At 39.2% G+C, this 15,447-nt stretch overlaps 1 protein-coding gene across 3 annotated transcripts in view; it reads left to right on the top strand.

Moving 5' to 3' along the window:
- Positions 1-15,447, top strand: part of LOC134538306 (zinc finger FYVE domain-containing protein 26) — a 138,562-nt gene that overhangs the window by 88,126 nt on the left and 34,989 nt on the right. For 2 of the 3 annotated variants that reach the window (XM_063379502.1, XM_063379501.1), the window contains exons 21-23: positions 2,684-3,127; positions 10,699-10,904; positions 12,408-12,506. In XM_063379502.1, the coding sequence (XP_063235572.1) occupies positions 2,684-3,127; positions 10,699-10,904; positions 12,408-12,506 (749 nt within the window). The remainder of the gene's footprint in view (positions 1-2,683; positions 3,128-10,698; positions 10,905-12,407; positions 12,507-15,447) is intronic. The other variant, XM_063379503.1, reaches the window with a different exon arrangement.

The raw sequence follows: 15,447 nt of genomic DNA, 5'->3' as shown, positions 1-15,447 counted from the left end.
GGCCTTTTGCTAAATTGCATTTGGTTCCTACACGCCTCACCTCAGATTATAGTCCCACATTGAATATAAACAGTTGGAGATTATCCATTTGCCGTTATCGTGTGGGAATTATCTTCGGAAAAGTTTTAGCTTTTCAAGTTAAAAATTGGTCATTTCTGTGAGTAGTAGATGTCTGGTATTACATTTCATTTGTGTTTAATTTTGGCTGAATGTGCACATAAAAATCACCCTGTGATGCAAAATAAGGTTGCTAAATTATTTTATTGTAAAGTCCTGAAAATGGTTTAATATTAAAACCCTCTTAAGAAAATTACACTTGATAAAAATACCTGCTTAATAAATTAAAAAATTTAGCATTGACCCTAAAATACATACAATTTCACCCTTTTATTAAGTTTTGTTTGTTAGTTAGTTTAAACTTCTAAGTACCTCGAGAAACTTCTGAAAAGGGTAGGTTTGCTGCTCTGTGTGTGATTTTAACCATTTCTTGCCTAATGGTACTTAAAAGTACCAGGCTATTCAACTTGCCATTAAAATATTACGAGCTATCCTGAAGTGTCCTGCTTCCTGCTGGTACTTATTTTATTTGTACCAGTAACAGTGCATGGAAGCTTCATTTGTGCACGTAGTTCTTTAAACACCCACAAGATAGCATCAACTGTCCGTCAGGTTGTGCGCTGGTTATAACTTTATTTCTGCTAACTTTTTTTTCAAAGTTTTTTGCATTTTTCACTAGTATGTGTGTATTTACATGTGAATAGCTTACAAATATAGTGTGAAAATTGATCTCTTATATATATATTATAGTCAATTGACCTTCATAAATACATATTTTTTTTTTTCAAAAATATGAGTGGTATAAGTACCAACAGGAACTGAGTTGGCTTTATTGTTGAATGTGACTTTCTTTCTTAGAGTTCGTTTTGTGTTTGATCTTTCGCTACCTATGGGTGAATATTGCGTGTTCTGACATGTCGAATATATTTTATACTAACGAAGAAGCATTAGCACTTATATTTGATGAAAATTTTCCTGCTGCCTCAGAATCAGAAGGCACCGATGATGTATTCAGCGAATAATCTGGTGGTCTTGATCTAAACGAAAATAATTTCAACAGATTATTCAATGTAGGCCTACAGCGTGAAAATCTACCGATGAAGCCTATCAAACGTGGCTACAAACTGTGGTAAATGGCTGACTAAAAAGGATATACACTTACCTTCAAAGTGTATCAGGGCAAAGATGAAGTGGCAGAGACAGAATTTCAAGGTCATGGATTGGGAGAAAAAGTAGTTCTGGAATTATTGAAACCTGTCTGGGGAAACTTCAGAGAATTATATTTTGATAATTATTTTTCTTCACTTTCACTTCTTGAGAGATTGACAGCAGAAAAAACACATGCTTGTGGATCAATATGTGCAAACAGGAAAGGACTTCCAAAAAATCTCACCGATGACAAGAAACTTGACAGAGGTGACTCGGATTTCAGGTTCTCCAACACACAAGTGGCTTATTACAAATTGAAGGATACAAAATGTGTTCATTTGGTGTCAAACTTTCATGGCTCAGAATCAACCACAGTAAAAAGAAAAGACCGCAGTGGCAACAGCACAAATGTAAGGTGTCCAACAGTTGTATCAGACTACAATCAGCACATGGGAGGGGTTGACCATGCTGACAGACTAAGGCAGCTGTATTGTGTAGATCGAAAATCCAGGAATTAGTTGCACAGACTGTTCTGGGGGATATTGCATTTGTACCCGACTGGAATTCAGGAGATCTGTGTCACAAGGCTTGATCACACATCAGGTTCCAAAACCAGAAGAAAATATACTGAAGATCGAACACCTTGCAAGAAGAATGAAGCAACTAACATGAAAAGGAGAAAAACTAGTTTCTCTGACCCCAAGGATGTACGAGGAGCTAATCAAGGTCGTTGCGAAGTGTGTAGCTCAAAAAACATTCAGTGTCAACCACATTCCCAGTGCTCCCACTGCAAAGTGTTTCTGTGCATGAATGAAAAAAAAAAGTTTTTTAGAATATCATGACGTACAGGTGTAGACAACAAATATTCGATCACAATTAACAATTGAAAAGGATTCAACTACGTACTTACATGAAATGCAAGAGCTTTTTTTTTTTTTTGCAAACTCAATATGCGCAAGACAAGAAGTAGATTTTTTTTACTTATTTTATGTAAATTTTTAAATGGCTGTATGTATTTAATAATTTGAAAAATCTATTATGATAGTGATATATTGGAAATATTTTTAATAATAAATACCTATAAACACTAGTATGTGCAAATAATTATACTTTTTTTTCAAGGGAAAAAGAATACTTTGAATGACTGACGGTACTTATTAGTACCACCTTAAAATTTAATAAAAATTTTGTAAAAAATTGCCATACATAATTGTAAATATTTTATTAAAATTCTGCAAAAAAAAAAAAAAAAAAAATTTTTTTTAAGTCTTTAATATGTTCGGCAAGAAAGGGTTAGTCAAGAGTGTACTGTAAGTCCTCACTGTCACTTCTCAGTTCTCATATCCTTGACTCATGTTGGAAAAACTTATTGTTATTGGAAACCAAGCATTGGCGAGCTGTGGCACTGCAAGCACACCCTTACGCTCAGTTTCTCTGCATTCGCCTGGACGAGTGTGCACTGACGACGTGCTCGCAGACGTGGTGGTGTCGGTGGGGGACTACCCCGGGTCCGGAGTGATGTTGGGCTACGGCGGCGGAGGAGCCCCCGCTCCGGAGGGAGACGACGCCGACGGCGACGCCTGGCGGGGCCAGGTGCTGTCGGACCCCGTGCTGCAGTTCCTGGAGCGCCGGTGCCGGCCGCTGGCGGCCCTCGCGCGGAGGCTGCACGGCCGGGAGGGGGCAGGCGAGCACCCCTGCCTGGACCGGCTGCTCTCCGCCGGCGACGACGACGCCCTGCTCGCCTGGCCGCCGGCCGGCCGGCTGTGGGGGCGGCTCGGGGGCCTGGCGGAGGCCCGCGACTGGGCGGGCTGCGTCCGGGCGCTCCGGGCGCTCCCGCCGGCCCGCCTGCTGGCCGACACCAAGCTGCAGGCTCTCCTCGACGCCGTCCTGTGCGGGCTGGCGGCGAGCGTTCCCAGCACAGGTCGGTGCTCTCTGCGACTCTGCGGTCACCGCTCTGTCAAACCTTCCAGATAGAACGTGGATATAAAATATAACTGTACAATCAGGGGCGTAGCCAGGGGGGGGGTTTAGGGGTTCAAGCACCCCCCCCCCCTTCTTAGCACCAAATTTTTACTTAATTTCTTATTTATCACTCAAACAAATTTCATATTAAAATTAATAAAATTTGTACCATTACAATATTTAAATTTAAGTACCGAAAACTGCTAAAATACATAGCACTATTTTACACCTTCACCTTCAAATCCAAATTTTTCCGGGGGAGGACCCCCGGACCCCCTGCTTTAAGCTTTAATATGGGGGGGGGGGGGGGTGTGTTTATGCTTCTTAACATCCCCCATACACAAATCCTGGCTACGGCCACTGTGTACAATTATGCATCAAAATGTTTATGTAGTGGGTATCTTCTAATAACTGTGTTTTTATGATGAGTGATAATAAGTATATACAGTAAAACCTTTTTGTTGCGACCCCATTTATTGCGACCACCTCTCTATTACAACCCGATTTCGAGGAACCGTGAAAAAATTGCCGAAAATCCGAAGAAAATCGGATGGAAAATAAATTTTTTGTAGTTAGTAGCGTGTTACTGCGTTTCTCTTGCCGAGTGCTGTACTGCTGCAGGCAGCGCGTATCTAAAAATAGATACCACTTCCTGTCGACCGCTGTCAGCACTTGACAACCCCCATTCCACGTCCTTTTGCTGGCAGGGTGCGCAGTTAAAGATTTTTGTGGCGACGTTTTTACGTTTAGCTTTTTGCGAGTGTCTAATGTCATACCCAATTAGGCAAAGCTACCTGCTGGCTTTCTCTTGATTTTAATTACTATTGGTTAACAATGTTTAGTTTTTGAAGTCGCGACTTGGTATATTTTCTGGCTTGAATTTGTGAACTATTGTTGACGACTTATGCAAATTTTTTCCCCCCGATTTGGTTACCTGAAAGGTTGGGTTTTGTGACGACTGTTGGCGATTTACACATTTGTTTTATTTCATACGGATTTGCGGTTTTGACGAAATGAGTGTTAAACGAGCCAGCTTGTCACTCATTAAGAAGTACGAGATAATACAGGAAGTGGATGAGAAGAAGCTGTCGAAGACGGATATCGCGCGACGACATGGCATTCCGAAATCAACTCTTTTCACAATAATAAAAAAAAGGGAAGAAATAGTAAATGCCGTTTTGAAGGACGGCCGCAACGTCCAGCTGAAGAATTTGAGGGGCGTGACACATGCGAATCTGGAGGAAGCAATGCTGGAGTGGTTTGGCCAGCTTAGGGCGCAAAACCTGCCTGTAAGCGGACCCATGATGCTGAAAAAGGCAGACGAATTAAGCTTGAAGTTAGGCATTGAGAACTTCAAATGTTCAAACGGTTGGCTGGATCGTTTTAAAGTTCGTCATGGCATATCGAGTCGTAAAATCGTTGGTGAAAGTGCGTCAGTCGACCCACAATCTGTGAACGAATGGTTGCCCTTGCTTGGAAACATCCTTTGCCGATACCCGCCTCGCGATGTTTACAACGCGGACGAGCTGGGGATGTTCTATAATCTGATGCCAGATCGTACTCTAGCTATGAAAGGTGACATGTGCAAGGGTGCAAAGCGAAGCAAAGAGCGCCTCACCGTCCTTCTGTGCTGCAACATGGACGGCAGTGACAAAATGAAGCCTCTCGTGATAGGAAAATTCCAGAAACCCAGAGGATTCAAGGGCAATGTAATTCCATGTGATTACGATTTTAATAAAAAGGCATGGATGACTTCAACGGTGTTCATGAGATGGCTTCGCGGCTTTGATGCAAAGATGGGCGCAGCCAACCGAAAAGTTGTTCTCTTTGTCGACAATTGCCCAGCACATCCTGCTGTCGACAACCTCAGGAACATTGAACTGGTGTTCCTGCCAAAGAACACCACCAGTGTGCTTCAGCCTCTGGATCAAGGCATAATACAGCAAGTGAAACTGAAGTTCCGCGAAATGCTCGTGCGGAGCATGGTTTTAAAAATGGAAATTGGCAAAGATGTCAAGAAGTGGGATGTATTTAGAGGGATAGAAGCAATTGTTGCTAGTTGGAGGGCCGTGCAGCCTACAATTATCGCCAACTGCTTCCGACATGCCCACTTTGTCACACCAGTCGACAAAGAGGCTACCGTCCATGTGCCTCTTGCTGCTGCCAACTCTGAAGACCCGGACGACCCGCCGACAATGGATGCCGAACCCCAGCCAGGCCCTTCAACGGAACCGGAGCTGGGCCCTGTGACAGTGTTGACACCTTCCCCTTGCACTGTTACTAGGCCTTGCGACGATCAAATGTGGCAGCATTTGGCCCCAGACTGTACATTTGAGGAATTTGTGAGAGTGGACGATGACGTCGCAGTTTGCGGTGCCCTTGATGATGCCGGAAAATTACAGCAAGACTCCAGTGACGAAGAGGGGGAAGGAGAAATGGAAGAACTCGAAGACGTTCCCACAACGAGAGACGTCCTCAAAGCTGGAGACGTCTATGCATCAATGCTACGACATCATGGTGCAAGTGAGGAGATGTGGTCTCACTTTACAAAATTGAAAGAATTTGTCGAGAAAGCTGCCATTAAGCAGAAACAGACCTCAATTAAGGACTTTTTTAAAAAGTAGGGCAGTTTTAATATAACTTGATTTTTTTTCATTAAATGAGTTTACGTGTATATTTTTTCCCCCTCGTACATTAAAACATTTCTTTGTTGAAGTGAAAGTTAACAGTGTGGAATATGTAACTTAACTTACATGTTCATTAAAACATACGTTGGTGTGTTACGTATGTAGAGCACGTATTAGTGTTTACAACATAATGACCAGCTGTCACGTCAATTACGTTGTTGGATATTATGACTTAACGGGTGAGTTATATTCAGTGCTGGATGTTGCCATTGTATGGGTGATGGTTTTGTAAAAAGGCCTACTTTTATGTTAAACGTTAAGCAGAACTCTTTAAGTTTGCATTGCATTAGTCTACTGCTAAAAAAAATTCTGAATTTACTTGTGTAAATTTTAAAATAAATTAAATTATTTAAAACAATGATGGGGCGGTTGCACTGAATATTTAAAAGATAAATGCTGTTTTATCTAAACAGCACGGTAAAATAAACTATCCCGCTTCTCAAAATCGTAAATTATTTTTGAAGTTAAACAAATTTAACTTATTATCACATCTTTGTTTACCGTATACAACCACGTAATACATCCACCCACTTTTTATTTTGATAAATTAGAGGGGAGATGGTAGGTGGCCAAGAATGTTTTAGATTGCTTTTGTGGGGTATTATGTTTTAAACTGCGGTCCTTGTGGTTCTAGGTCTTGAAACAGCATTGTAGAGCAAAAAGTACAAGTTTGACAAGTCCAGTCTGTGTCACTTATGCCTCTTTTATCCGCTGTCCAGGCAGAATTTATTTTTTACTCTGCTGCCGTGGCTGGTGTAGATTGTGGAGAGCAGATAATACGACCCTTTATTTTTATTTTTACCATGCCAGCTTGCTACTGAGGGGCGCTATCTTTATTTTTATTTTTACCGTGCCAGTTTACTACTGAGGGGATTATAGGCTGTTACCGTACATTGTGCTCTTAGAAGCCAAATTTAAAACACTTTCCACCATTCACTGCAGCATACATTTAACATTATGAAAAAAATTGGTATAAACATATTTACTAAGCCTAAAAACTATTTAAATAAAAAAAAAAACATCGTGGCTAGTTAACCCTACGAACAGAATTACTTTCGCTTTATGGTCATTGATGTTATGGTGAATATTGAATCCATCCAGCCACCCTAAGTGACACTTTTTAAGGTAAAAAAGTTTTTTTTTTTGAAGTGTGAAACATGTTGACAGGGAAACGCTTCGTAGCCATGCGTCACCCACCCGTATTGTTGAACGGAGGGAATGGTGAGTATAGTTCTTTTGCGGTAAATAAATACTTTTATGGTCCTACTAAATGTTTCCATACAAGAAGTTTTTTAAGTTTCGGTGATTTTCCAGCAGAAATACTGTTCTGTGACTTATAAACAAATTGTACCATAACTACATACAGTCTTAACGGTGAGTAGGTGCCGAGGGGTCTTCAAAATGTTTTTATTTTACCGGGAATGGAGTATACAACCTGGCTTTCATCGCACAAAGCAACGGAGTGAGGAAGAGGTTGACGAGGGGGGAGGAGGGGGTGGGAAGGGTCGAGGGGATAAGGTTGTACACAGTTTCTCACGCAGAAGGTGGGAGAAGTTAAAATAGGAGGGTGGGGGATGAGAGAGAGAGAGAGAGATAGAGAGCGAGACAGGATGGTTTGTGGAATCTGGGAGGGATGAACCTTGAATGAACAAAGGAAGGAGAGCTGCAGCCAGCCTGTTTGACGAATTTCCCGCGCTCCCACTTACGTCGTACAAGCTACGGCCGTCGTGTTTTAAAAGGAATGTCCGATTTTTTTTGTTCTTCTTATACGAACATTAGAATATGAAAAGCCCTTACAAAATATACGCTGTGCGGTAAATAATATCTTTTTAAAAGCTTTTGTTATGAGTTTTTTTTTTTACAGATTTTGGTTGTACCTAGTGTCAAAATTTCCGATTTTTTTTTACGGTTCTTGAGAATATATTCGTAATCTTGATGCTTCGTAAAATCCGGGGTTCATAAAATTGGGTATTAATAGTATTAATAGTTGGCAGAGGAACAGCAGACTGCAGCAAGCCACCCCCTTCCCTCCCTCAAACCAAGCTAAGACGTATGCTGCCGATGAGTCACTGCAGCCGTATAAAAGCGCTGTTCATTCCAGAGACAAGCTGTGTTCTACATTAGAATATCATCTCTTAAATCCAGCGCATTGAAAATACCATCTTTTTGAAACTTATTAATTTAATAATTTTGACCTTAAAGCTTGCTGCATAGCTATTTAACTACGGAAAGCAAGAAAACGTACATGTAAACTAATCACTAAAAATAAACTGTCTTTTCTTTAGAGGTGGCCTGTAGGGCGACGGACTTGTCATGAAGGTTGAAGTGGGTTTAAAGCAAGCCGACTGGCATTGTGAGTGACAGCATCCTGCCATTGTACGGCTGGTTTCTTGACGAGTAATTGATGGTGGGGGAAGGGGGGGGGGGGGGTCGAAATCAACTGAAAATTTTGGGAAAAATCTATTACGACCCCCCCTCTATTACGACCCTATTCCTGGGAACCGTGAGGGGTCGTTTCAGAGAGGTTTCACTGTACATACAGTACAACCCAGTTGTTACAATCCCGTTTATTATGCCCACCTCTCTGTTATAACCCCATATTGGAGGAATTATGAAAAATTTACACAAAGTCAAAAATATTTAGGAGATTGGCTGAAAATGTGTTTGAAGAGGGTTGCGCTGTATTTATTTGACGAGCATTGTACTGCACGTGGCACAGTAAACACCTCTCTCCCCTGGCTGATCCACCTCTCCTACCAAAGATACTGATTCCAGTGCACCAGGCATCCGGCCCGCTTGCCCTAAGTCTTGCTACCCTCACTGTGTGTTTCTGTTATTACAACTTGGAAATACTCAGTTTTGGATTTCTGTTGGTTTTGAATAATGTTTGTTGACAACTTACTACACATTTTTTTTCACTCCTACTTGGTAACTTTTTTTATTTTTTTTTTATTTTAGTGAATGATTATGTTGGTGATCACCACATTTTATTTTGGATATTTTTTGGTTATGCTTTAGGTTTGATTTTGTAAACAATTGTTGACGACCCGCCTTATTATTTTTAATAGTAATTCTCAAGATTTTGGAAGTTTCGGACACTAAAATAGTCTCAATTTTCGGGATTTGTTAGAATTATTCATGTGGAGGTTTTAAATTTTCCACTAGATTTAGTGACTTAAATTGAGAGAAACTTATACAGAAAAAGATCAGTTTAACATGGTTTGTCGGAGACTTAACTACAGCGTTATCTGGGTACTTAATTTTACTGAGAAGAGAGTTAAAATTATATTAGGACTGTCAGCAAACTACTAAGGCTTTATACCTGTCTTTAAACAGCTGTGTCCACCCAGTGGTTATCTTAGTTTAAAATGCGAAGAAGGAAACTTGTATAGACCTGGTAGAAAACATCTGACTATAAATATAAGGAATGTTATCCTGTCATGCTACGACATGTTTTTCGAGTAGATATACACAGCGACCGGCCTGGTGCACATACAATCCCTACCCCTTTAGCGTTTGAACTGCCACTGGCGATGTTAATCTTAACAGCTAGGGCAGTTATCTTTTCCATTGGGTTGACAAAAAAAAGGGGCAATATTCCGCATATCGTCCACGTGCGCAAGTGACATCCAACCTTCTTGATCTCTCCGGCGTGGTATATATTTATGATCCACTCCTAATAAATTATAATTTTAATGAAAATTCCTTTAAATTTTCTTATGAAATCAGTGTAAAATGGACGCAGCGTGTCACATTTCGCAATGTTTTTGCTTGTTCTAGTTACATTAGGTGATTCAATATGCTTTTGTTTTGTGTATCTTTTCTTTTCGGAAGACTTGGGCTATTAAAATGAATATACGTATATTAATTTTTGTAAACTTGTCAATTTCTTGTCAGAAATGACTGAACATGGACTTGGTGCAAAAAATGTCATATTTTGAGAAATAGGGGATGAAGGTGGGTCAATCAGCTAAACATGTTAATTACGCCACCCCTCCCCTCCCTTGCAAAAAATGTAATATTTTGAGAAATAGGGGATGTAGGTGGGTCAATCATCTAAACATGTTAATTATGCCACCCCTCCCCTCCCTCGCAAAAAATGTCATATTTTGAGAAATAGGGGATGAAGGTGGGTCAATCAGCTAAACATGTTAATTACACCACCCCTCCCCTCCTTCTATTTTGGCCCTATTTCTGGGAATCACGACGGGTCATGATAACAGGGTTTCACTACATTAATTTATACATCTAGTGCAAAGCTGGTTATCTGTGCTAGTATGTATTGCGAAAAATTGTGAAGTCACGACCAATAATGAATAATATTTAACTTGTTAACTGTTAAGTCTTTGGATATGTTTCGCACACTTGACAAACTAAGTTGTGCAAAATACATTTAACAGTTTCGTAAGTAGAGGTTTTTTTGTACTCAAATTTTATCCCGACTATTTATTTCACTGCTACTCTGTGGGGTTTCAGACCATATTAGTATTTAGGACCATCTGGTTTATAAGTCAGGGTGTTTACAAGTTACAAAAGTCATGGAAAAAATAGGAAACTGGAGATTGGTAATGAAATTCAAGTTCCGAAGTAAACATTAATAGTGCCTTTTGCCGAACTTTTGTTTTCTTTAAGGTCTAGTTGGCTAAAAGCTAAGGAAAGTAGTTAATTTCATATAATGTCATTCTAGATTCTATTAAAAATATTTTGTTCACAATAAACTTCGAATTTTTTTTTTTTGCACAATAGGCTTTATATTTAACTTGTGAAGGCTTGCATGAGCCTTATGGTTGAAACAAGATGATCGCTCCCACATCAGTTGTGTTTTGTCGTGCTGACGTTGCAGAGAGCCCGTGCCCGTGGCAGTACTGCCGGCAGATCGGGAACACCGGCGTGCGGGCCCGGTGCGTGCTGGGCAACATGTCCAAGTGGCCGGTGGACGTGTGCGCGGACTCCCTCCTCGCGCTGGCCGAAGGACCGCCGGGCAGCTTGCCCCCCTGGCTGCGGTCCGAAGTCGACGGCACGCTGCGGAGGATCCTCGTCTACCGGAAGGTGGGTACCGGGCACCGGAGGTTCGGGCTGACGTGGTTCTCCCTGCCTGCGCGCCGCGCGTTTTTGTGCTCGTAGAGCTCCAGGTGAGCACGTCCTCCGAGATGGCAGTTGGGCTCCGAACCAAATTAGCCACGCGGAGATCACTGTGGCTGCGCGACCAGGTCAACGGCAGCGCCGTCGACCTCGCTGCCGTGGAGGACCACGCAGACGTGGTGGAGTTCCTCTCCGGCAGCGCCCCCCCACGCCTGGGTCATCATACGAGACGACTAGTCTCGCACACTGCTGGTGGCGTTAACTTGCTATATACTGCATTGAAGCTATTACAAGATCAGATAACCTCACCAATGTGCCAACTGAATCCACCTCGCACTTGAACGTAACTTTTATATTGGCAAATCAACCTTTCTATGTCGGCGCCATGTTGTTGGTAGTTTTTGTAGTGGTTGTTGGTAGGCTTCTGGGAATCCTGGTTTTTAAATTAAAATTCTTTTAATTACACATCAATTGATCATCAATAAAAATAAAAAAGTGTGCAAAAAACACTAAAATACACAAGAGAAGTACATGTCATAATAAGAGTTTTATTTGTTATGCATAAACGTATACTATCTATTTATTATGTTGCAAGAATAGAAATAGAAGTTTGTGGTTAACTCGTCTTGGTTTTAAACATGTTACACTCGTTTCATGCATCATTTGGTAAAAAAATAATTTTTAAAATAATTTAATTTGAATGATTGAATTACTCAATTTGAATCCTAAATTTTCAAAAAATTTGCAAACACCTAGTTGTTGGAATTAAACTTTTGACATGTGCCACAGGAGTTAGACACATTAGCAGTTTGCAGTTCTGAAATAGGTAAACTCTTAAATCAGTTACCGCTAATGAAAACATTGCCTGGTTTACTTTAGGTTTAGTTGGCTAAAAGCTAAGGAAAGTAGTTAATTGTTAATGTGTTTTTGAAACCTCAATAAAAGTGCCATTAGCGTGGAAAAAGGTTATTAGGACAACTGGATGTATAACTGAAGTACAGAGTTTGGTGGCGCGTTAGTAGGACCGAGGACTCTCGTTCCGGAGAACCTGGGTTGGAATCCAGTCGGTGAGGCTGATTTCAGTTTTTTCATGTTTTTCCAAAACTACTCTAGGCAAATTCTGAGAAGATTAATTAGAATGGTCTCTTGTTTCATTCTTAAACTTGTAACGGCATGCAAGAATTCACTGAAGTTCGCCAAGCATCCAGTGATGCTAGCGTCTAGTCAATCGCTGAATTTTTCCAGGTGGCCACTAGGAGCGCTAGAGTTTAGTGCCGAAATGACGCCATATTCAAACTTGACGTGTCCATACAGTTTGGCTTATGCCGCTCTTTACATATTAAGGTCAACATTTACACATCCAACACAACCGGTTAATTCCGTCTGTAATGTTTGTAGTGAAGAGGTTTTTTTATGTTCCTAAATGTAATCGACTTAATTTGATAGTGATTCTCTCTATTCTGTTCTTAGATTCTAACTGGTTATCAGTTCCCCAAGATCAGTTCGTGGTATGAGCTGAGTTATTTCTCATCTTGTGATCCGGGCCTAGTCATAGAGCATCTCATCCAGGTAAATGAGACAATGTTGTCTTTGCTGTGTTTCGTGTGTGTGTTTGCTTTTGTAGATAGGTCTGAAAACTTCTGTTCATTATCTGTCTGCTTAGTGTAGCTCACAGCGGCTTCAAACTAACGACACTAGTAGTAGGCTAACTCAGTCTTAACATGTATTTAGTGCAAGATTCATACATAATTGAATATTTTTGTAATTCTGTCATGGTTTTAAAAAATAATTTACAGATTATGATTTTATTTTTATTTATCAGTTTCGTAGGTGTGTAGTGCATAAAAATGACTAGTAATTTTTAAATATTTCTCGGTTAAAGTTGAAGTGATGGGAATGTGGAACACAAACAAACGAATTTCTCCCATTAGAAGTGTGTATTATATGTGAAGTGTGTATTTTTATTGTCACAGGTTTTACTAAAGACATTACAAAGTTACATTATAAAGAAGAATCGTATTTTGATCTACAAGCAAGGTTCATTTAAATGTAATTTTTTTGTGCTGCTACCAATAATCCGTTTAATGCAAGTAAACCAAAGTTTGTTTTGCTAAAAGTCATATCCTAAAGGCTAATGGGTATTCCTATCATTGAAAATTTTTATTCAATAGTATAATTTACATTTAATAAAAAAAATATACTGGATCACAAAAATTAAATTTTTGAAAGAATTAACCTTGCTAGAATATTAAAACGTATAAAACAAGAATCTTCCTGCTTTAAGTTTGCACTTGACATTTAATACATGCTTTATTATGGGAGAAATTCATTTGTAGGCATTGTAGGAAAATTACGAATCATTGTTTTTGCATTAAACACCTGTGAAGCTCTTAAATGAAAGGAAAATTATAATCTGTAAACAACGTGACAGATTTATGAGTCATATTTAATTATATACGAAACTCCCATTGAACTCAATGTTAAGACTGGGCTACAGTCTTAAAAGAAAACAGTTTCCCATCAACAGAACTAGACCGGACCAATATAAAAAAAAAAAAGAAAAAAAAAAAGGCCAGTTCTCAAAATCTATTAATACAATTTTTTTTACAAATCATTATATTTAGGGATGGGGCGACCGAATCCAATATCCGCCGAATCCGCCGAATCCTAGGGATTCGAAGATTCGGCGGGTCTGATATAGGATTCGTCAAAGGATTCAGTTTTTTACTATTTACGGGAAAAAAAATACAGTAAAACTCACTAGGTCCCGCATGTTAGGTTTTTCCGTATAAAGCGTTTAAATTGCCCGAGGTCTCATCATTTACGCCATTAAATGTGTGACATAAAGTCCGTTAAAATTTTTTCTGAAACTTTCTGTCTCAAATAATGGCGCACGTAAATATGAAAAAAAGACAAATGAACAACAACATACGAAGAAATATGAATGATGTACCATAACTACAGTACAAACCCAATAGATATTTTAAGATAATTACCATAATAAGAACTAAAGATTCTTTATAGATACCATAATTACTACAGAAGCATGATGGCTACCATATTTGCACTATATTTACCGTGATAGTAATGTATTATTTATTTATGACATATTAAATTAAAGAACATTGTTGAAAAAAAAAGGATGTTAAACTTTGATATGTACGGTTGGCACATTTTGCTAAGAAATAATGTGATGTGAAAGAATGCAGTACTACTACGAAAAGTGAAAATGGTACTCGTGGATTTTTAGGTTATGTCAGTCTCTTTCGTTTTTCAGTAATATCGGCCGAAAATTAACAAGCGTACTGTATCGGAAGTCGGCAGAAATGCCGATTCAACTAAATATTGGCAAAATCGGCTTCTTCAATACAGCTCTACATTTAATGACATGAGTAAACATATTTCAGATTTCAGGATATTGAAAAAGACTAATTTCCATGTAGGTTTATGTGTGTATGTTTTTTTTTTGCAAGTGTAAATTGAATGAAGTAAAATGCTTTTATTTTATTACTTTCAATTGATTAAACTTTAATGACCAGTTACAGATATTTATGACACTAATTTTGAGGTTAAGCAATTTTACTAAAGCATTCCAGCCAAGCAGGTTGCCAGCGATAGACGCTTCTCTTCTGCTGGAAACACTATCTCCAATCGTAGAGCTAATTTAACTCCTGAACGTGCAGAACAAATTATTGTTCTGCATGATAGATTAAAGAACAGAATTTAATACTCTGTGACAATCTCTCTCAGAATTATTGTGCTGAAAAGTGGAAATGTTGAAACAATGTGAATGTACTTTTCAAACAACATGATTTTTGGTGCTAAGTTTGTTGAAGCTCAGTAAGGACTCCAGAAAAATTGACAAGGATGAAATTTTCCCATTGATATGTTACATTTACACAAACATATACTTGGTTATGTTAGTTGGATGATATCAGTTACTAATAAACCAATGGAAACAGGTAAGATTCAATGGGAAAGAAAATGTTATTTTTTTCTAGCAGTGCAAAATGTAAACACACACTGTCAATACTTACCCAAAATTAATAAGCCCACTTCATTTTAATACTTTATTCAAACATTATACTAAGGTTAAGATAAAAATAATTTCCCAAAAGTGTAACTGTACCACAAAAGCTCGAGCTCGGCTCGAAGTAAAATTCTTAGGCTCGCAGACCTCTAGTTTATTTATAGAAAAAATCCTAACCGCTAATCTGTACTGAAACTGAAATTTCTCAAGAAAATATTTTTGTCTTTATATACACTTAGGCTATACCAGAAATGTACCAAACTACATGTGATAAAGTCAAGGGACTTTTAGTGCAAGCAGAATACATCTCACTTACATTAGATATGTGGACATCATCTGTTAAAAGATTCGGATTCGGGTTCGAGATTCGGCAATTCCAGTCGAGGATTTGAGTTAGGATTCGGATTCGAGGAAATCAGGATTCGCCCCATCCCTAATTATATTGTATTTATTTCTAGTGGTGTACCATATTTATTAATG

The sequence above is a fragment of the Bacillus rossius genome, chromosome 13, assembly GCF_032445375.1.
Source record: "Bacillus rossius redtenbacheri isolate Brsri chromosome 13, Brsri_v3, whole genome shotgun sequence".
NCBI lineage: Eukaryota > Metazoa > Arthropoda > Insecta > Phasmatodea > Bacillidae > Bacillus > Bacillus rossius.
Note: the sequence above shows the minus strand (reverse complement) of the source record. Positions and strands in the feature narration are given on the sequence as shown.